General features: G+C 57.7%; 1 protein-coding gene across 1 annotated transcript in view; it reads left to right on the top strand.

The window, feature by feature from the left end:
- SPEG (striated muscle enriched protein kinase) overlaps positions 1-21,480 on the top strand; it is a 60,224-nt gene that overhangs the window by 36,371 nt on the left and 2,373 nt on the right. The window contains 26 exon segments of the mRNA XM_032278081.1: positions 1,994-2,113; positions 2,347-2,451; positions 3,020-3,226; positions 3,629-3,752; positions 3,853-4,028; positions 6,961-7,073; positions 7,388-7,556; positions 7,797-7,893; positions 8,014-8,214; positions 9,254-9,311; positions 9,872-9,949; positions 10,051-10,229; positions 10,758-10,784; positions 11,331-11,483; positions 11,657-11,699; positions 12,800-12,868; positions 13,104-15,093; positions 15,337-15,468; positions 18,113-18,229; positions 18,417-18,584; positions 18,696-18,818; positions 18,970-19,137; positions 19,252-19,511; positions 19,513-19,856; positions 20,317-20,556; positions 20,640-20,863. Of these exon segments, the coding sequence (XP_032133972.1) occupies positions 1,994-2,113; positions 2,347-2,451; positions 3,020-3,226; positions 3,629-3,752; positions 3,853-4,028; positions 6,961-7,073; positions 7,388-7,556; positions 7,797-7,893; positions 8,014-8,214; positions 9,254-9,311; positions 9,872-9,949; positions 10,051-10,229; positions 10,758-10,784; positions 11,331-11,483; positions 11,657-11,699; positions 12,800-12,868; positions 13,104-15,093; positions 15,337-15,468; positions 18,113-18,229; positions 18,417-18,584; positions 18,696-18,818; positions 18,970-19,137; positions 19,252-19,511; positions 19,513-19,856; positions 20,317-20,556; positions 20,640-20,863 (5,685 nt within the window).

Here is a 21,480-nt window from a genome sequence, read left to right as displayed (position 1 = left end):
AGTGGTGGCACTTCCTGGAGACACTGGCATGAAAAAGCAGGTGCGGGTAGTGTCTGGCATGGAAGGGATGCTCTGTCCAGGGTTGTTAACAAATAGCAAATGAAGAAGAAGGGGCCGGGGAGACACAGAGGAACACATCTGGGTTGATGTCCTCTCAGCCTGGGGTATTTTCTCATGGGACATCTCAGCTCTATCCTTGAAGGAATCTGAGTCTTGTGTGAGAAAGTCTGCCCACCTCCCATAAACAATGCGCACTCTTTGGCCCACAATGGTTTTCTCTTCCGGCTGCAACATGACAAAAGTTCGCCTTTATTAAGTGCTTTCTAACTTCCAGGCCCTGAGCGCTAAAGACATGACAAGGATGATTTTACCTTGCCATAGGCCTGTAAGACAGGTACTATTAGCCCCATTTACAGATGGGGAAACTGAGGCTTAAAGCAGTACAGGAAGCTGCTCAGAGGCAAGAAAGGACTGTCTGACTCTGGTGCCCAGCTCCTAACCAGGAGGCCCCTGTCACCCATGCTGCATTCTCACTGGCCACCGGGCCATCTCCAGTGCCACCACCCTGGCTTCGCCCCCTGCCCACAGCCTCCCATGGCTGTCATTCTCAGCCACAGGCCTCCCTGTCTTCCAGGCCACTCTGAGACCCTGAGTGAGTGTCTGTCTCAGGATCTGAGCTGGCGTCTCCGCTTCTGCCTGTATCTGGGGTCACTGGCAGCCCTTGGCTCCTCTTCCCTTATAAATAGCGTCAGCAGAGATAAATGAATGGGTGACTATTCTATGCGGAGATAACTGCAAAGAGAAGGGAGGGGTGTCTGGGGACAGCTGTGACATGAAGGAGGACAGTGCAGGCCTCCTCACTATGTCCTCGCCAGAGACAGCCTCCTTATCATCCAGGGAGCAGGGAGTAGGGAAAGAACTTTGAAATCACATGGAACCAAGGTCAAGCCATCATTTACTGGCCATGTGACCTTGAGCAAGTCAGTATCTCTGATCTCATTGATAAAATGGGGATAATTTTGTAGGTTGTTGTGAGGATTTGGGGGAAAGCATGTCAGGTACCTGGTACAGGCTGGGCACAGAGCAGACAGCTCTTGTAATATATCATAGAATGTATTTGGCACTTACTGTGTGTGAGGTTCTGGGTCTCGGGGGACAAGCAGATCTGACAAAGTCAGCCCTCTCTTTAAGGAGCTTGCAGGCCAGGTCAGGAGCTAGGATTCATGCCAGAGGAAGAGCCCCCACCCACGAAAAGCAATGTGGGCCGGTGCCCATCGATGTGCAGGCGAGAGGGCTGGAGTCCTGAGGGGAGTCAAAGGATGGGTGGCGAGCAGGCCAGGGGCAGGGGGCTTCATGGGCTGTACCCACTTGAACTATGTCTTGAAGGAGAAAGAAGCTTTAGGTGAGAGGAGAGCATCCCACAGAGGCGGAATGTTAGGAATGACCTGGAGATGGAACTCAGCAGCTCATGCAGGGGCCTGGTGGTTTGCCAGCATCCAGATGCAGAGGAGCAGCAGAGATGCGGCTGGCAGGGGGTTTAGGTTGAGGACTTTGCTGCTCTCCTGAAGGGCTTCCCTGCAGCTATACTGGAGACAGGATGGCAGTGGCCTTGGTGATGGAGAAGAAGGGTTAGGGGAGGAACCATGAGAAGCTTTGTTGGAACTTTGTCATGGAGGTTGTGACCCCGCAGAGGCCAGTCAACAGGGACGGGGACCCCAGAGGGTGGCCCAGTGTAGGAAGAAGCTGCCCGGTCTGACATACTGGAGGGACAGACCAGAGGGGCCAGGGTAGAGGTAGACTTGGAAGCCAGCCCAGGCCTGGACTTGGAGTTTGCTGCACCATGGATGCACTTCCTGCTCCCTGCCCCATCCTTCCCTAATCACCTCCTCCCTGCAGTGGATGGGGGTGAGGGACCAGGCCCAGGATGGCATGAGCCTACCCCTCAAGGTATCCTCAGGGCTCAGGCCCAGTGTCACTCTGCCTCCCCCACCAGACAGGGATGTCCATCGATTGGTGTTTCCCGCCGTGGGGCCTCAGCATGCTGGTGTCTACAAGAGTGTCATCGCCAACAAGCTGGGCAAAGCTGCCTGCTATGCCCACCTGTATGTCACAGGTGAGGCAAGCACCTTCGTGGTCAGTGGCATGCACAGCTTGGCCTCTGGCACTACCCGGGGGCTCAGGGCCTCCACACCAGCTCCCTTCCCCTCTATCCCCTGGGGACCCCCCAGCCTTGCCCTTGCCCCTGCGGCTGAGCCCCCAGGCCCTAGCCTCCTGCCCTGAGGCTCGAAGATCCTGCTGGGCTGTGGGGCCCTTGGACCCAGCAGACAATGGACCTGTGGCTTTCAGATGTGGTTCCAGGCCCTCCAGATGGCGCCCCGCAGGTGGTGGCTGTGACTGGGAGGATGGTCACACTCACATGGAACCCCCCCAGGAGTCTGGACATGGCCATCGGTGGGTCAGGGCTGCACAGGGCCGTAGGTGGGGAAAGGGTTTAGACAGGGCAGGCTCAGACAGGGCACCATGGCGACCAGGCCCCAGAAGCAGATGGGGAGGGGCAGGAGCTGATGGAGTGCTGGCAGGAACGGCTTTGCCTGTCTTCTCTCCATGGTGGATGGAGCTCTCCCTCTGGGTCAGGAGAGGAGGCACAGGGCACCGCTATATTCCCCTTCCATCCTCAGAGGGACAAGGTGCCTGGGTCGGGACTCGCACATGCCTTTCCCCCCTCTTGTCCAGGATCTCCACCCACTCTGCCTCAGTTTCCCTACCTCAGGTTCCCTACCTCAGGAATTGGAGTTCAAGTCCAGCCCCATCTGTGCCTGTAACTGATACCGTGTTGGCTCTAAACTTGCCAGGGAAGTAGTTGGGCCAGAGCAGATGGGGGGACAGGCAGGAAGCAACAGCAGAGACTGAGGCACATCCTCAGGGAAGACTAACGAGGAGTTCTAGGGTCCCAGGCCAGGGGGATGGGGAGGGGTGCCGCTCCTGCAACACCAGCCTCCAGTAGCTCCTCTCCCACCAGACCCGGATTCCCTGACGTACACAGTGCAGCACCAGGTACTGGGCTCAGACCAGTGGACGGCACTGGCCACAGGCCTGCGGGAGCCAGGGTGGGCGGCCACAGGGCTGCGTAAGGGGGTCCAGCACATCTTCCGGGTCCTCAGCACCACTGTCAAGAGCAGCAGCAAGCCCTCACCCCCTTCTGAGCCTGTGCAGCTGCTGGAGCACGGTGAGCTGGGGGTGCTCCTGTCGGGTGGGGGTGGGAGCTGCTGGGATGGGGAACGGGGTCCTGTGGTGGAGGCTCGGGCTGGCCTGGATATGGGAACTGGCAGGAGCAGCCTGGCTGGGTGGGACCTGGGCCCATCCATGCACTCTTCTCCCTCCTGCAAGCAGCAGGGCACGGGGGCCGAAGCTCAGGCTTTGGGATCAGGCCTGCTGGGGTCCAGCCCACAACCCCAGCTTTGCCACTCCCTGGCTGTGTTCCCTGGGCAAATCGCTAAACCTCTCTGAGTTTTAGCTTCCCCGTCTGTAAACATGGAGCTCAAGTACTGATTAGGAGTGTTAAAGGAGTAGTGGGTGCTGAGGACACAGCATCAAGCCCAGCACAGAGCCTGCACTCTCCTCCTCCCAGGCCCACCCCTGGAGGAGGCCCCTGCCATCCTGGACAAACCCGACACCGTGTATGTGGTGGAGGGACAGCCTGCCAGCGTCACCGTCACATTCAACCATGTGGAGGCCCAGGTCGTCTGGAGGAGGTGAGCCCTTTCCCACATGTGGCATCCCAGGTCTGGCCCCGCCTGGCCAGAATTCCCGGGGGCAAGATCCCAGGTGACTTCCCTGTCATGTGTCCCTTAGCTGCCGAGGGGCCCTCCTAGAGGCACGGGCAGGTGTGTACGAGCTGAGCCAGCCAGATGACGACCAGTACTGTCTTCGGATCTGCCGGGTGAGCCGCCGGGACATGGGGGCCCTCACCTGCACTGCCCGCAACCGTCACGGCACGCAGACCTGCTCGGTCACATTGGAGTTGGCAGGTGGGTGACAGTGGGCCTTCTTCCTAGCCTCCTTCCAAGGCCCAAAGCTCTCTTTCCACACCCCAGCTACACAACCCACCGGCCACTGCTACAGATCCAAACCGTTGTCCTTCTGTGAGGCCTGTCCATGTCATGGTTACACAAACACCATACTAGTAACCATGACAACAATCTATTGGCCGGGTACGGTGGCTCACTCCTGTAATCCCAGCACTTTGGGAGGCTGAGGTGGGTGGAGCACCTGAGGTCAGGAGTTTGAGACTAGCCTGGCCAAAATGATGAAACCCTGTCTCTATTAAAAAATGCAAAAATTAGCTGGGCACGGTGGCGGGTGCCTGCAGTCCAGCTACTCGGGAGGCTGAGGCAGGAGAATCACTTGAACCTGGGAGGCAGTGGTTGCAGTGAGCCAAGAACGTGCCATTGCACTCCAGACTAGGCAACAAGAGGGCAAACCCATCTCAAAAAAAAAAAAAAAAATTATTGAGCCTAGTGTGTGCCAGCCTTCAGTACTAAGCACTTTACATGTATTGCCTCATTTAATGTTTATATCAACCTTGTGAGATGGGGTTGGTTATTATCCTCATTTTACAGATGAGGAGACTGAGGCTGAGGCTCAAAGAGCATGCTAAGAGTAACTGGCCCAAATTCACAGAATCTAATAAGTACAGGAGCTAGGTTCAGGTGTGGATGCCTGACTCCTAGCTCCTGTGTTAAACACGACAGGAAATAGTATTTCACATATAACAAACATGGGAAGACCAAGGTGATTTTTAAAGAAGTCCATGAATACATCTTATCACCAGACTTCCAGCCCTGGGGATGCTGGCCGCCTTTTGGCACAAGTCTATTTGACAGAGCCTCCCAATGTTTACAGCAAGGATTCTTTTTTTTTTTTTTTTTTTTTTTTTTTTTTTGAGACAGAGTCTCATTCTGTCGCCCACATCATCTCAGCTCACTGCAACCTCCACCTCCCAAGTTCGAGTGATTCTCATGCCTCAGCCTCCCAAATAGCTGCGACTATAGGCACACACAACCATGCCCAGCTAATTTTTGTATTTTTAGTAGAGATGGGGTTTTGCTGTGTTGGCCAGGCTGGTCTCGAACTCCTGGCCTCAAGTACTCAGTCCACCTCGGCTTCCCAAAGTGCTGGGATTATAGGTGTGAGCCACCGTGCGGGGCCTTAGGATTCTTTTTATAATTTCTCCTTTAAAGATGTAGCCTTTTAAACCTAATGCATTAGGTAGAACTATTTGATTTTCTAGTTTGTTAATTAACCCTAGGCATATGTAACTGCCACTCAGAACTCCTGATCAACATGGGCTAAACAGGGTTACCTGCTGAGTTAATACAATTCCAACGGAAAGCAAAGAAACTGACATTTTACTTAGCATAGGCAATCTTATCGTGGGTAAATGGACATTTTCTGGTGCTTTCAAAAAACCATCGAAACTCACTTGAAACTTTCCAATGCTTTGACCTTCAGTGACTGCCCCCACCACTTCCCAGCCCTTGGGGGCCAGGATTCCTAGAGGGGAGGGGAGGTGAAGTGGAAGAGAAGTGACCATAGGGTGTGTAATGAAGAGACAGGGAACCCTTCTGGCAGGGCTGTGAAGATGGCCAGAGGGGCTGGGCACTCTTTTAAGTGTCTCTGTCCTTGCCTGCCCTGCCCCTAACACTCTCTACTCAGTCACTTTACTTCTTGACAATTCATCTTCAGGACTCACCTTTCTTCCCGGATATAGGGGGACCCCTGGGATTTGGGGAGGCTCTGGCCCTGAGAAGCCTGCAGCACAGCTTAGCTGGAACAGTGACTGATGGAGACTATGTCCCAGCCGGCCACAGCTCAAATGGAGCTGGGGTATGCACTGACACCTGTATTCCACTAGACCCTACCCCATCACACCCAGGCAGGGCAAGTGGAGGGGTGGCCCCCTTCCTCCACGTCAACCCCACTGCAGTGTCTCCCCCACCCCCAGGATGGCCTCCCGCGTTGTCTGTGTGCCTGTGAAGGGTGGGGGTCCACACCCGGCCACCGCCTTCCCAGGCGCCTGACTCATCCTGCTCCTCCTCAAGCTGAGATGTTCAGACATGCTGGGGTGGGGGTGGGGGCTGGCTGGGAACACCTGGAAGTCACAGCCTCCTTTGCAAATCACATTGCAATATGTATTTAATTCCATCATGAGAATTAGAAGCTGCTTTACCAGGAAATCATATGACCACGTGACATGTACGGAGCATGAAATCACAGCCACATGTGGGAGATAGTCCATTTCTACAGGGTTTGGTTAATATTTGGGGGCTACTTGTTTGTTCATCTTGCCATTTTCTACGTGCTATTAATAGAAGGCCGTCTAAACTTTTTTCAACGATTCAGAGAAGAAACTTCAAGATAGAGGCAATGCCATCCATGAGCCTAATTCGGGGTCACAGACTGGGCCACCTGCAGGGGCCAAATTCAGGTAGTAGTCAGAAGCCAGCGGGTGGCCCTGTGAAGAAGGGCAGCCACCCACAGGGGGCAGCATTGAGCCGCTCCTCGCCTGAGGATTCCTGCTGCAGTGAGGGGAGCGCCTCAGGATGGCCAGTCCTAATTTTTCAAGACAGGCAGGAAATCCAGATTTCTTTTGTGTGTGAAAAGCTCCTAATTTCAGAGCTGCCAAATGAATATTGAAGGTCAAACAAAGCAAGCCTGCACCTTGTGCCAGGTTTCCTGAGATTTGGAGAACATCACGTTTGGATTTACGGGAGCGGGGCGTGCTTGGTCCACGCGGGGAACTGTTGTCCCAGTTGGTGGGGGTGTGGCTTGATGGGACCCGGGGGTCTAGCGTTCTGACAGAGCCAGTCACTGACAGCGGATTTGGGGAGGGGCTGAGGAGGCAGGGTAAAGCCAACCCCCTGCCCCCTTCCTTCCCACCCTTATCCCCGTGTGTTTCAGAGGCCCCTCGATTTGAGTCCATCATGGAAGACGTGGAGGTGGGGGCCGGGGAAACTGCTCGCTTTGCGGTGGTGGTGGAGGGAAAACCACTGCCGGACATCATGTGGTACAAGGTCAGAGGGTGCTGCTGGCTGAGCCTGGGGGAGGGAGGAGAGGCTCCCTGGGGGTGTGGGAGGGTCCTGGGAGGCCTTAGGAGGGCGGAGCCTAGGCAGAGGCGTGGTTAGGAGGTGGAAGGGGGAGGCAGGGCACTCCCTAGCTGAGGGGTGCAGGGCTTTCTGTGGGAGACAAGGGAGGATCTGATTCTGGGTCCTGGGGACAGATGCGTTGCCCAGAGTAGCAGATGAGGGCGGGGCCTGGTGCAGCGGCTCTTCGCCCCAAGGTAGAGGTGAGGCCAGGCCCAGGCTGGAGGTGACACCAAACTCTGCAGGATGAGGTGCTGCTGACCGAGAGCAGCCATGTGAGCTTCGTGTACGAGGAGAATGAGTGCTCCCTGGTGGTGCTCAGCACAGGGACCCAGGACGGAGGCGTCTACACCTGCACCGCCCGGAACCTGGCGGGCGAGGTCTCCTGCAAAGCAGAGTTGGCTGTGCATTCAGGTGGGCAGGAGTTCCAGGGAATGATAAAGCACCCACCCCTGGAATCCAATGTGACCCCCGCTCTGCCCAGGAAGCAGCCAGCCCTGGACTCCCAGCCACCACATCCCCAGCCCAGCACCCGGCCTCCGGCCCCCAACATTCTTGCACCTCTTCTGTCTCCTTCCTCTGTCCGCCTGTCCCAGTCTCTGGCCTGCTTGCTTTCTTCCCCTCCCACCTAACACCAGGACATCTCTGCCCCAGCTCAAACAGCTATGGAGGTCGAGGGGGTCAGGGAGGATGAGGAGCAACGAGGAAGGAGACTCAGCGACTTTTATGACATCCACCAGGAGATCGGCAGGTGTGGGGCTAGGAGCGGAGCCAGTGGGGGACAAGAGAGGCTGCTGGGTCTGAGGGTTGGGAGGGATGGAGAGGGCCGCAGCGATGGCTGATCCCTGACCCCCCTCCCTGTGTCAACCAGGGGTGCCTTCTCCTACCTGCGGCGCGTGGTGGAGCGTAGCTCCGGCCTGGAGTTTGCGGCCAAGTTCATCCCCAGCCAGGCCAAGCCAAAGGCATCAGCCCGTCGGGAGGCCCAGCTCCTAGCCAGGCTCCAGCATGACTGTGTCCTCTACTTCCATGAGGCCTTCGAGAGGCGCCGGGGACTGGTCATTGTCACGGAGCTGTATCCTGGGACAGGCTGGGGGCTGGGGGGACCCGTGCCTAAATGACTGGTCCTTGTGACATCCAATAGGCAACAGTTACACAGTTTTACAGTTTACAAAGTAGCCCCATTGACAATTGGGAGGAATACGTCTGGAGACTTCTGTGAAAACCAACAGTTTTAAGTTCATGGTTAGCTTAGATTTATATAGCATTTAATGTGTGCCTGGCCGCGTTCTAAGAGTTTTACAAATATTAACCTATTAATTCCTCATATATTCCTATCTCCTAGAATTTTATTATTAGCTTGTATTATCCCCATTTTACAGATGAAGAGACAGGCATGGAGAGGTTAAGTAACTTGCGCAAGGTCACAGCTAGTATGTGGCCTAGGCTTTTCATCATGAAATTTAGTATCATGCGTCTGCATATTTGAAGTGACCCCGTTTCAGATCAATACTTGGCTTTATTTGGAGGCTGTTTTCATAAAGAACAGATTTTACCCTTTCATGAAGGCTGTGGTTAAGCAAAGGCACATGGTGGTAAGGATGCTGGGTGGTCCGTCGTCACCCCAGTAGCAGGGTGCCCGGAACCTGCACGTGAGCCTGCTGCCTGCAGTGTTTGAAATCAAACCTCAGCAAAATGACAAATTATTCCATGTCATGGACCTTCTAGGTCATTCTCAAATAGAGTCAAGAAGTTCCATCCACTGTCAACAAAATTCTGTTGTAATTTGATCCCTATAAATGCTTTGTAGGGTGGGCAGGAGAGGAGACTTTAGCCCCGTTTTACTCCTGGGAGAACCTAGGCTCAGAGAGGTGAAGTGACTTGCCTGAGTTCCCATAGCCAGTGGGAATTCAGCAGGGGTGTCCCACCTGTGCCCTCAGAGGACAGGAGGCGGGGAGGAGGGAACACATGGGGGAGAGAAGTGGCAGCCTCTGACTAGTATCAGACCTTCTGTAAGGGGAAGGAGAACTGCGTGCTGAGCTGGGACCCGCCTGAGCTCTGGGGTGGGCCAGGCAGTTGGCTCTGGGCACTGTTCTCCTTGATCTGGGATTTAGCTGCACAGAGGAGCTGCTGGAGCGAATGGCCAGGAAACCCACCGTGTGTGAGTCTGAGGTGAGGGCAGCGGGTGGCAGGGGCCAGGTTGGGCACCAGCCTTCACCCACCAGAGCTTTGAGAATCAACAAATGGGTCTGAAGCCAGGGGTGGGGGTGGAGAGCACTGTTAGGCAGCCAGCAGAGTCCCCATTCAATGAGACCAGATCCCCATCTATTTGGGACTTGCACCGTTCTCTGTAAGTCTCAGCAAACCCACCCCGGCTCCTAGCTGTTGTTTCCCATTCTTCATCACATAAACATTCCCCCAACATTTCTCCTGGAAGGAACCCCACCTAGATTTTATTGACCTCACTGCAGTCCTGCCATGTTGGGCTGTACATGTTGTGCACAGCACAATTCTACTTATTACCTTGTAAATGGCTCCTCCCTATAACTGTGCTGTCCCCTCCAGTGCACATGATAGCCTTGGATCTTTGCAACCCCAAATCTGTGTTTCAACCCCTTCCACGAGCCATCTGAAGGCTACTTCCCAGGCACAGCCTGACCTCTGGCCGCCCTGGAGGTGATCAGATATACACCACCCTACCCCCACAGACTCTGGGCCCCCTATTTCCGCAGATCCGGGCCTATATGCGGCAGGTGCTAGAGGGAATCCACTACCTGCACCAGAGCCACGTACTGCACCTCGATGTCAAGGTGAGGTGTGGACTGGAGAGCAGACAGCCCCTGTGGGAGCCAGGAGGTGGAGCGTCCTCCCGTGTTCATTCGGCCGCCACTCCTCGCCTTGTGTCTTCCAGCCTGAGAACCTGCTGGTGTGGGACGGTGCCACGGGTGAAGAGCAGGTGCGGATCTGTGACTTTGGGAATGCTCAGGAGCTGACTCCAGGAGAGCCCCAGTACTGCCAGTATGGCACACCTGAGTTTGTGGCCCCCGAGATTGTCAACCAGAGCCCTGTGTCTGGAGTCACTGACATCTGGTAAGGCTGGCATGCTGGGCTGGGTGGGCCTCGCAGCTGCCCTTGGGGCTGCACTGGGGACATGCTCACTGGCAGGGAGACTTACCAAGCCTGGAGTCCTTCTGACAGTGGGCCAGTGGTGTTGCTTGCAGGGCCTCCTGCCCATGTGACTCCTTGCCCCTCGTGAGTCAAGGATGCCCCTCTCTCTCAAGGCCTCAGCTCTGTTAGTCCCTGACTCCTTGTCTCCCCTGGAAGCTGGGCCTTCCCCTTAGCAGCCAGCATGCCTCTTCCAGTAGGGCCGGCATGGTCCCATCGGTCCCCAGACTTCTCTGGGCATCCTGGGCCAGCCCTGCCATGACCCTGGACTTCTCCAGGCCTATCTGGACCTGTGGGTTCAGAGTCCTCCCCAAAGAAACCTCTCCTGTGCCCATTGTCCATGGCACTGTTCCCAGGGAGCTTACAGCTCACTCAGCTCAGCAGTAGCAGAGAACTGCTCCCTTCCAGTCAAAGGTGGGCGGTCCCCTAACCATCAATCTCCTTTCCCCACAGGCCCGTAGGCGTTGTTGCCTTCCTCTGGTAAGGACCCTCTGCAGCGTCCCAGCAGTCTCCTGGCAGGCCACCCCTAACCTTTGCAGGGCTGCAGCCCACCCCTTGTCTTCCACACCCCCACTCCTTCTTGCACTGCAAGGGGCCTCATGTGCATGAAGGTGGACACCCTGGTCTGGATGCCCATGTTCTGCCTGCCCCCATGCCCCTCCGTAAGAGGTGGGCACCCTGGATGGAGAGAGCCAAGTGCAGGCTCAGGGCCATGGAATGGAGCTCAGGGTGGGCACATCCCCTTGGCACTTCACTCATAGAGGGGCCACACTGGAGGAGGGATGGAACAGCTCCTCTAAAGCAGAGGCCACTAGCCCCCACGGCAGTACCACCTCCCTGCCCATCAGGAGGCTAGGGAGGGGACAGGGTGGGAGAGAGTCTGCAGCCTTGCCTCTTGCCCAGATTTGCTCAGCCTCTGTCATCCTCACAACCCCAAAGCCTCTGCCTGTCCCCAGCCCTGTGCCCCCATAGGCGTTCCCCTTTGTCCCTGGCTGCCCCTCATAACAGCCCTCTTCACCCCTGCAGTCTGACGGGAATCTCCCCGTTTGTTGGAGAAAATGATCGGACAACATTGATGAACATCCGAAACTACAATGTGGCCTTCGAGGAGACCACGTTCCTGAGCCTAAGCAGGGAGGCCCGTGGCTTCCTCATCAAAGTGCTGGTGCAGGACCGGCTGTGAGTAGGAGGCCCTGGGAGCCTCCCCCCCCCCCCCCCCGAGCTGCCCTCATGCCACCCGCCTTCTCCTCCCAAACTCCTGCTTCCAACTCCTTAGGAGCCCTGTTTGCTCAGTTATTGACTGACCGGATGACTGAATGATAAATCCCTTCTTAATCCTCATTCATTCACAGGAGGCCGACCGCAGAGGAGACCCTAGAACATCCTTGGTTCAAAGTGAGTCTAGTCTGCAAAGTGGTGGCACAAAAGGTGGAGGGAGAAAGAATGTTACAAATGGCTCCATTTATTGAGTACCTACTGTGTGCAGTAACCACCTTAGGCATTATATATACATATGACCTATTAGCATCACAATAGCTTCGCAAAGGTGCATATTATTAGTTCCATTTTGGTGACAAGGAAACAGGCTCATATCAGTGATGGAGTTGGGGATATCCTGGACTCCAGGGCATATGTCTGGACCTCCCCATCCTGGGTGTCCTCGGTGGAGTCCTCCCTCATGCTTGAGACCAGACCCTGGTCTTCCTGACTCCTGCGTGTCCATCTCTGTCCTGCACTGGCCCCAAACACTAGGGCTGGGGTTGACCAGGCTGGCTCAGCCCCTCGGTTATGAGCTCCATGTGGGCAGGTTCTCGGTTCTCACTCATTCATCTTCAAACCCCAGTGCCTCAGGACACAGTGCCAGGCATTGATGGGGTCTCAGGGATTTGCGGGGGGTGGGGGGCAGGGATTCAGTAATTGAGTCCAGAAAGAACACCTGAATAAACTGTTCGTGGAAGGTTGTGCTGGGTCATTTGAAGGCTGAGGTCACTCTGGTGTCAGGAGTTGCATTAAGAGCATCCTTTCTCAGACCAGAAATGAGCTCCGGAAGAGAGAGCCTGGGTGGGTGGCTGAGGGAAGCAGCTGTCTTGGTCTGGACCACCAGGCTCCAGATGTCTGGGGTGCTGGCCCTACATGGAAACAGAGGGGAGCCGGGGAGCCAGGGATCAGGTAAGGGGCCTAAGAGCACAGGCCTCCCAAGGCAGCTGGTTTACCAGGACGGGAGCCCTGGTGGATGTTAAGAAGCCTACCCCTGGGAGTCCCCGGTTTCCTGCTGCTCCCTGCGGGGCTCAGGGGATTTGTCCTGAGGTGTGCACCTTGGCTATAGGTGTTGTCCTGAAAGACCCAAGGGGAAGGGGATCCCCAGGAGCCCAGACTCAGTGCTGCCCAATCCACTACCTCCCCCCACCCCGCCTCATGGACTTTGTCTCTCTGTTGCCAAGCCTGGAGGTCTAGGTTGACAGCTTTCCCTCAAGCCCTCTTTCCTGGCTTTGCAGACTCAGGCAAAGGGTGCAGAGGTGAGCACGGATCACCTGAAGCTCTTCCTCTCCCGGCGGAGGTGGCAGGTGAGTGTGGCAGGCCGGCCTCTGTGCTTTCCACCTTGCTGCCTTCCCCCTCCCGTGGGCCTTCCTCTCCTGCTACTGTCTTCCTGCTTTCACTGGCTCCATGCCCAGCTTCCTGCCTGTTCCCTGACCCTCTGCATGCTCAGGCCTCTTCCTCAGGGATGAGGTGGGCCTGGAAGGGGGGGAACAATCCTGCCCCAGGGGTCCCTCGGGTCTGACTCCAGTACTCTGTCTCCAGCGCTCCCAGATCAGCTACAAATGCCACCTGGTGCTGCGCCCCATCCCTGAGCTGCTGCGAGCTCCCCCAGAGCGGGTGTGGGTGACCATGCCCAGAAGGTCACCCCCCAGCGGGGGGCTCTCGTCCTCCTCAGATTCTGAAGAGGAAGAGCTGGAAGAGCTGCCCTCGGTGCCCCGCCCACTGCAGCCTGAGTTCTCAGGCTCCCGGGTGTCCCTCACGGACATTCCCACTGAGGATGAGGCCCTGGGGACCCCAGAGGCTGGGGCTGCCACCCCCATGGACTGGCAGGAGCAGGGAAGGGCTCCCTCTCAGGACCAGGAGGCTCCCAGCCCAGAGGATCTCCCCTCCCCAGGCCAGGAGCCCGAAGCTGGGGCCAGCCCCAAGCGGGGAGAGCTCCGCAGGGGCAGCTCAGCTGAGAGCGCCCTGCCCCGGGCCGGGCCGCGGGAGCCGGGCCGGGGCCTGCACAAGGCGGCCTCTGTGGAGCTGCCGCAGCGCCGGAGCCCCAGCCCGGGAGCCACCCGCCTGGCCCGGGGAGGCCTGGGTGAGGGTGAGTACGCCCAGAGGCTGCAGGCCCTGCGCCAGCGGCTGCTGCGGGGAGGCCCCGAGGATGGCAAGGTCAGCGGCCTCAGGGGTCCCCTGCTGGAGAGCCTGGGGGGTCGTGCCCGGGATCCCCGGATGGCACGAGCTGCCTCCAGCGAGGCAGCGCCCCACCACCAGCCCCCACTCGAGAATCGGGGCCTGCAAAAGAGCAGCAGCTTCTCGCAGGGTGAGGCGGAGCCCCGGGGCCGGCACCGCCGCGCGGGGGCGCCCCTTGAGATCCCCGTGGCCAGGCTTGGGGCCCGCAGGCTACAGGAGTCTCCTTCCCTGTCTGCCCTCAGCGAGGCCCAACCCTCCAGCCCTGCGCGGCCCAGCGCCCCCAAACCTAGTGCCCCTAAACCTAGTTCCCCTAAGTCTGCAGAGCCTTCTGCCACCACACCTAGTGATGCTCTGCAGCCCCCCGCACCCCAGCCTGCCCAAGACAAGTCCCCAGAGCCCAGGCCAGAACCAGTCCGAGCCTCCAAGCCTGCACCACCCCCTGAGGCCCTGCAAACCCTAGCGCTGCCCCTGACGCCCTATGCCCAGATCATGCAGTCACTCCAGCTGTCGGGCCATGCCCAGGCCCCCCAGCAGAGCCCTGCCATGCCGCCTTTAGAGCCCAAGCCCCACGCTGCTGTCTTTGCCAGGGTGGCCTCCCCACCTCCGGGAGCCCCGGAGAAGCGCGTGCCCTCAGCCGGGGCGCCCCCGGTACTAGCCGAGAAAGCCCGGGTTCCCACGGTGCCCCCCAGGCCAGGCAGCAGTCTCAGCAGCAGCATCGAGAACCTGGAGTCGGAGGCCGTGTTCGAGGCCAAGTACAAGCGCAGCCGCGAGTCGCCCCTGTCTCGGGGGCTGCGGCTGCTGAGCCGCTCGCGCTCGGAGGAGCGCGGCCCCTTCCGCGGGGCCGAGGAGGAGGATGGCATATACCGGCCCAGCCCGGCGGGGACCCCGCTGGAGCTGGTGCGACGGACCGAGCGCTCGCGCTCGGTGCAGGACCTCAGGGCGGTCGGGGAGCCGGGCCTCGTCCGCCGCCTCTCGCTGTCACTGTCCCAGCGGCTACGGCGGACCCCTCCCGCGCAGCGCCACCCGGCCTGGGAGGCCCGCGGCGGGGACGGAGAGAGCTCGGAGGGCGGGAGCTCGGCGCGGGGCTCCCCGGTGCTGGCGATGCGCAGGCGGCTGAGCTCCACCCTGGAGCGGCTGTCGAGCCGGTTGCAGCGCAGCGGCAGCAGCGAGGACTCGGGGGGCGCCTCGGGCCGCAGCACGCCGCTGTTAGGACGGCTTCGCAGGGCCACGTCGGAGGGCGAGAGTCTGCGGCGCCTCGGCCTTCCGCACAACCAGTTGGCCGCCCAGGCCGGCGCCACCACGCCTTCCGCCGAGTCCCTGGGCTCCGAGGCCAGCGCCACGTCGGGATCCTCAGGTGAGGAGGGGCAGGGCTAGGGCAGCAGATGCAGAGAAGAGTGGGGTGCGCTGGAGAGAGGCTGTGGGAGGAGCAGAGGGCTGGGGACTCCCGCCAGGAGCAGGCCAAGGCCCAGAGGGTGGAATGGCAGCGGGGCAGGGTGGGGCTAGGTGTTCCTTCTGGTTCTCTGGGCTGAGGGCTGCAGGGAAGTGGGAACTTGCTGGTACTGACTAAGCAAATGCTCATGGGCCTGGGTCTTCACAGCCCCAGGGGAAAGCCGAAGCCGGCTCCGCTGGGGCCTCTCTAGGCTTCGGAAGGACAAGGGGTTATCGCAACCAAACCTCTCTGCCAGTGTTCAGGAGGAGCTGGGTCACCAGTACGTGCGCAGTGAGTCAGGTAATAGAGGCCTGCTGGGTGAGGACCCTCCACCCCCCCCTCAATCTCCTTGCCCCCATCAGGGAGCAGTCATGGCTGGCGGGAGGTGGGTCACCTTGACGAGCTTAGTGGAAGGGGTCTGTTCAGACAACTGTAATGGCAGCAGCTGCCAGTCATTAGAGAAGCTAACTGTTCTATTAAACACTTTACAAGCACTGCCTCATTCAGTCCTGCAGCACTCTTTGGGAAATATTGGTGTAATTGTTTCTACTGTACAGGTGAGGAGACAGGCTTAGCAATGCTAAGGATCTGTCCAAGTCGCAGGGCTAGTAAGTGGAGCAGTTGAAGTCAGACTGTGTGACCTTCTGCAGCCAGGTCCCAGAAATGGCTTCAGGGCACCATACTTACGTCTGTATGGGTCTGGTCTCCTCTTTCCTGGGATACCCTGGAAGGTTTCTGTAACTAGCTGTACTTCTGAAGGAGCACAAGATGGGGCTGCCCTGCCCCCACAGTGCCCCTTTAGATGTGTGTGTTTGGGTGTGTACCCAAAGACACTCACTTTCTCGCCCACTTAGAGGACCACAACCCGATTGAGCCCCCTAAGTCTCCATTACTCTGCAGCTCTGAACACCTGACTGCCCGTCTCTGAGCCTTCTGCACAGAAAAGCAGCCTTCAGAGCTCTTTGGCCTCTTCTGTTTCTCTGCCTGAGTGTCCTGGAGCTCCAGATAGGGAGGCATTCCCCATGTGGGGCCACCCCATCTCCTCTGAAAAAGGGGCATTACTCAAGGGTGACAAGCAAAGGCTTTGGGAGGTTGTGTTTAACAGAGCAGCACGCAGGGAAGGAGTGGGGCCATGAAGCTGGGCTGTGTGCAGGATCTTGACAAGCCACCTGGACTGTTCTTTCCCCATTTCCTGGTAAAACTCAGAATGGAGTGGCTGTCGAGCCTTGCCTTAGCTGGGCTTGAAGGGATTATATCCAGCCTTGGCCAGGGCAAAGGGAGCTGCAGTGGGAGAAAAGGAGAGAGGAAAGGGCTGGTGGGGAGGAGAAGGGAGGGTGGAGAATGAGGGGGAAAGAAGGCGATCAGCCAGCAGAGAGGCCTGGGCACAGCTGATCCCTTCCCACCTGGGGCCTCCCTCCCAGCCCAGTTTTGCTTATGCAGCTGATTTCCTGCCGAGGCAGTGTCCCCTTACCTCATCCGCTCCCTGTTCCCTGCAGAAACAAGGCTGTCCCGTTCCACTTTACCAATCAGGGCTGGCCCCTGGGAATGGGGGTGGGGCTGGCGGAGCAGGGCCCGGATCACTTTCACCTCTCCTCTTGGCCTCTCTCTCTCCCTGCTACCCAGTACCCTCACTTGGCCTGGAGGCAGCCATTGAGAAACTGTTCACATTGCCTTGTTGGAGCCTCAGTGTGGGACCCCTCCTTGGGGAGCAGTGGGGTACAGCGGGAAGGGGGGCACACTGCCATCCTGATCACCACTCCTGCCGAGTACTCCTCTCCTTCCTGGCTCATCCCCACTCCCAGTCCCCTACAGTTCTTCAGACAGGCAGCAGCTGGGGCTCCCAGGGCTCCTCAGCTTTCTCTGCCCAGGTGAATAAAATCCAACCCTGAGTCCTCCCCTATCCCCACCCTCCACCCATGGCTGGACTGGGGTTTTTCTAAAGGGACATTCTCAGGGAACATGCACGCAAACCCTCAGGGCACTAAGTCACAGGCTGGCTACATTGGAGGAAGGAAGACTGGTTGAATCCCTAGCCCCACTGTGTGCATAGCCACCAGCTAGCTGTGAAGGCAGCTTTTCTGCTTTGCTGAAACAGCCTCTTTCTCTGGGGGTCTCCTCCGGGCTTCTCTGCTGTCCATATTGCTAAGATAATGGTAACAACAAGAAAAGCTAGTATTTATGATCAGTTACTCTATGCCAGATACTTTACATGCCTGGTAATTGTCACAGCAAGAATCCTGTGGGCGTGGTATTATTTTCCTCGATTTACGGATTAGAAATGGAGCTTCTGAGAGGGTAAATAGCCCAAGGTCATGCAGATACTGTCTTTTGCCCCTTCAAAAGCTGTCACCACTCAGTTGATCTGAAGGAGTATAGAGAAGACCTACAGCAGGTGGGAAGAGGGGCCAGGAGGCCGACACGCTTCCAGGATCTGCCCACAGTTTTCCTAGACCGTAGCTCTTTGAGACAGCACACTCTGATAGAACATTACTCGTTCGGTCCCTTCTGAGCTCAGATCACTACCTCCTCCCAATTCTCTTCTCACTTGTCCCACGGTGCCCCAGAGAGGGTGGGTCTCACAGGATCTTAACCATTATAGTTTTTCAATATTCCCTTTGCTTTTATTTTATTTAACAAATCCTATAGACCACTTAGTGCCAGGCCCTACCCTAAGTGATTTACAAACCCATGACATAAGTAGCATCGTCAATAGTGCAAGGAAAAGGCAGTTCTGTACACAGTGAGGGCCTGGGGAAAGTGATGCTTGCCCCAAAGAAAATTCTCGAAGGCATGGTGTGGGGTGCTACTTTCCCCATCTGCCTGGGAAGAGACAAGGTTTCACGCTGCTTCCTGCTGGCTGTTTGCAAGCCTTCTCCATCCCTCCCCCGGCGGTAAGTGGGCCAGGGTCCCCAAAGAAAGATGGCTGTCTCTGCTTTTCCTCCAGACTTCCCCCCAGTCTTCCACATCAAACTCAAGGACCAGGTGCTGCTGGAGGGAGAGGCAGCCACCCTGCTCTGCCTGCCGGCAGCCTGCCCTGCCCCACACATCTCCTGGATGAAAGGTAAGGAAACTGTGCCTCCCATAGAAAGAGAGACCAGCAAGCAGCCCTGAACCCAGGGGATGGGAGGGGCTCGGCCAGGGGTTGGGGCTGGGCATGTTTGGGGGAATGCTGGAGTGGGGAGTAACTGAGGGGCCCTGGACATGTGCTAGCTCACTCAGCAGCTCCTCCTGCTCCTCCCTGTCCCCAGACAAGCAGTCCTTGCGGTCAGAGCCGTCAGTGATCATTGTGTCCTGCAAAGACGGGCGGCAGCTGCTCAGCATCCCCCGAGCGGGCAAGCGGCACGCTGGGCTCTATGAGTGCTCGGCCAGCAACGTCCTGGGCAGCATCACCAGCTCCTGTACCGTGGCTGTGGCCCGTGAGCTTGGGGCAGGGCCTGAGGGGGGTAGTGATGGGGATGGAGGGGCAGGGACGAAGGGCTCTTAGCTAGGGTGTAGGGGCTCACTGGGACTCTTCTTTCTCTTGCCAGGAATCCCAGGAAAGCTAGCTCCTCCAGAGGTGCCTCAGACCTACCAGGACACAGCGCTGGTGCTGTGGAAGCCGGGAGACAGCCGGGCACCTTGCACATACACGCTGGAGCGGCGAGTGGATGGTGAGGATGGGGCAGAGGGAGGATGGGGGGAGTGGCAGAGGGAGGGGAGGGGAGTCTGGGAAGGCCAGTGCCTTCTTGGGCTCTACAGATAGCACTGGCAGTGGGAGCCATCCCTTCTGTGACCTCAGCTCCTCCCCCATACTGCCTATAGGGGAGTCTGTGTGGCACCCTGTGAGCTCAGGCATCCCCGACTGTTACTACAACGTGACCCACCTGCCAGTTGGTGTGACTGTGAGGTTCCGTGTGGCCTGTGCCAACCGCGCTGGGCAGGGGCCCTTCAGCAGCCCTTCTGAGAAGGTCTTTGTCAGGGGTACTCAAGGTCAGTGCGACGGTGTGGGCTGGGGCGAGGAAGGGGGCCCTGAGCCTAGGGTTCTTGTGGAGTACAATGGCTTTGCCCCAAGGCACCATGGTGATCATTTTCTTTGTCTCTTAGATTCTTCAGCTGTGCCACCTGCTGCCCACCAAGAGGCCCCTGTCACCTCAGGGCCAGCCAGGGCCCCGCCTCCTGACTCTCCTACCTCACTGGCCCCGCCCCCAGCTCCTGCTGCCCCCACGCCCCCGTCAGTCACTGTCAGCCCCTCATCTCCCCCCACACCCCCTAGCCAGGCCTTGTCCTCACTCAAGGCTGTGGGTCCACCACCCCAAACTCCCCCACGAAGACACAGGGGCCTGCAGGCTGCCCGGAAAGCAGAGCCCCCCCCTACCCAGTGCCCAGGTCACCCCAAGTGAGCCTAAGTCTTTTGTCCTTGACACTGGGACCCCGACCCCAGCCTCCACTCCTCAAGGGGTTAAACCAGTGTCTTCCTCCACTCCTGTGTATATGGTGACTTCCTTCGTGTCTGCACCGCCAGCCCCAGAGCCCCCAGCCCCCGAGCCCCCTCCTGAGCCTACCAAGGTGACTGTGCGGAGCCTCAGCCCAGCCAAGGAGGTGGTCAGCTCCGCTGGGAGCAGTCCCCGAAGCTCTCCCAGGCCAGAGGTCACCACTCTTCGCCAGGGGCCCCCTCAGAAACCCTACACCTTCCTGGAAGAGAAAGCCAGGCAAGCAGGGCTGGGGAAGGGGACAGGACAGAGAGGAGTGTGGGTCAAAGGTCAGGAGCACGTGGCTTCAGAGATCAGACTGTCCTGGCTGGGGTGGGGGGAGGTGCTGAGGTTTAGGTCCTTAGAACGATTGAATTCAAATGTGTCAGACACTATACTGAGTGCTTTAGCCATGTGGTCTCATTGATTCTTCACAACTCTGAGGGACACTGTGCTATTAGCATCACCCATTTCAGGTGGCAAAACTGAGGTTAGAGAAGCTTTGAGATTTACCTAAGGTACAAAGCCAGTGAGTGGTGAAGCTGGGACTCGAACCCTCGTTTTCTAGGATTGAACTCTGGAGCCCACCCTGGAACCACTCCATTCTTGCCCCTGGGGGTCCCTGCGTTAGTCCTCACTATGGAAGTGTCCCCCCCCCCCTCCGCGGCTGCTGTGTCCCCCCCCCCCCCCCCCAACACAGGGGCCGCTTTGGTGTTGTGCGAGCGTGCCGGGAGAACGCCACAGGGCGAACGTTCGTGGCCAAGATCGTGCCCTATGCTGCCGAGGGCAAGCGGCGGGTCCTACAGGAGTACGAGGTGCTGCGGACCCTGCACCACGAGCGGATCATGTCCCTGCACGAGGCCTACATCACCCCTCGGTACCTCGTGCTCATTGCTGAGAGCTGCGGCAACCGGGAGCTCCTCTGTGGGCTCAGTGACAGGTAGCTGGGCATTCTGGGGGAGTAGCGAGGGAGAGCGGGGGAGGCTGGGCCGGGTATCATCAGCTCCACCCCTGCTCTCCCAGGTTCCGGTATTCCGAGGATGACGTGGCCACTTATGTGGTGCAGCTTCTACAAGGCCTGGACTACCTCCACAGCCACCACGTGCTCCACCTGGACATCAAGCCGGACAACCTGCTGCTGGCCCCTGACAATGCCCTCAAGATCGTGGACTTCGGCAGTGCCCAGCCCTACAACCCCCAGGCCCTTCGGCCTCTTGGCCACCGCACGGGCACTCTGGAGTTCATGGGTGAGGGGACCAGCTGCCAGCCAGGGTGGGAACAGGGCACTGCCAAAGGGACAGCAGCCAGGGCTCACCCCACTTCACCCATGTATGTGCCACTTGTTGAGTGATTACTGTATGCAGGCAACGAATGAAGTATGTGGCTTTTTCTTCCAACTGATCTTTACAATAACATGGAGTTTGGAATAATATTAGCCCTCTTTTACAGATGAGGAAACTGAGGTTACTGAAGTTAAGGGTTTATCCAATCAGACAATTATAAATGCTAGAGGCAGGATTCACTAAAGCTGAAAAGACAGGAGAATCTATTATTTTATTTAAATAAGGAAAATCAGCTACCATTGAGCAAACTGCTAAATGCTTGAGGTTCATTATCTCTCTTTCTTAGTGTGGGACTACAAGCCACTCTTTACAGATGAGGCAATGGAGAGCCAGGCAGGTTTAGCAAATCGCCCAGGGTCCCATAGCTAGAAGGGGCAGGTCTGGAATTGGAGCCAGCTAGGCTGATTTTGAAGGGTTTTTTTTTCTTTCTTTCTTATTTTTTTTCTGAGACGGGGTCTTTCTCTGTTGCCCATGCTGGGGTGCAATGGCTTGATCTCAGCTCATTGCAACCTCTGCCTCCC

The sequence above is a fragment of the Sapajus apella genome, unplaced genomic scaffold, assembly GCF_009761245.1.
Source record: "Sapajus apella isolate SASKATOON/1434 unplaced genomic scaffold, GSC_monkey_1.0 scaffold10, whole genome shotgun sequence".
Lineage (NCBI taxonomy): Eukaryota > Metazoa > Chordata > Mammalia > Primates > Cebidae > Sapajus > Sapajus apella.
The sequence above is the reverse complement of the archived record's forward strand: the minus strand, read 5'-3'. Positions and strand labels throughout refer to the sequence as shown.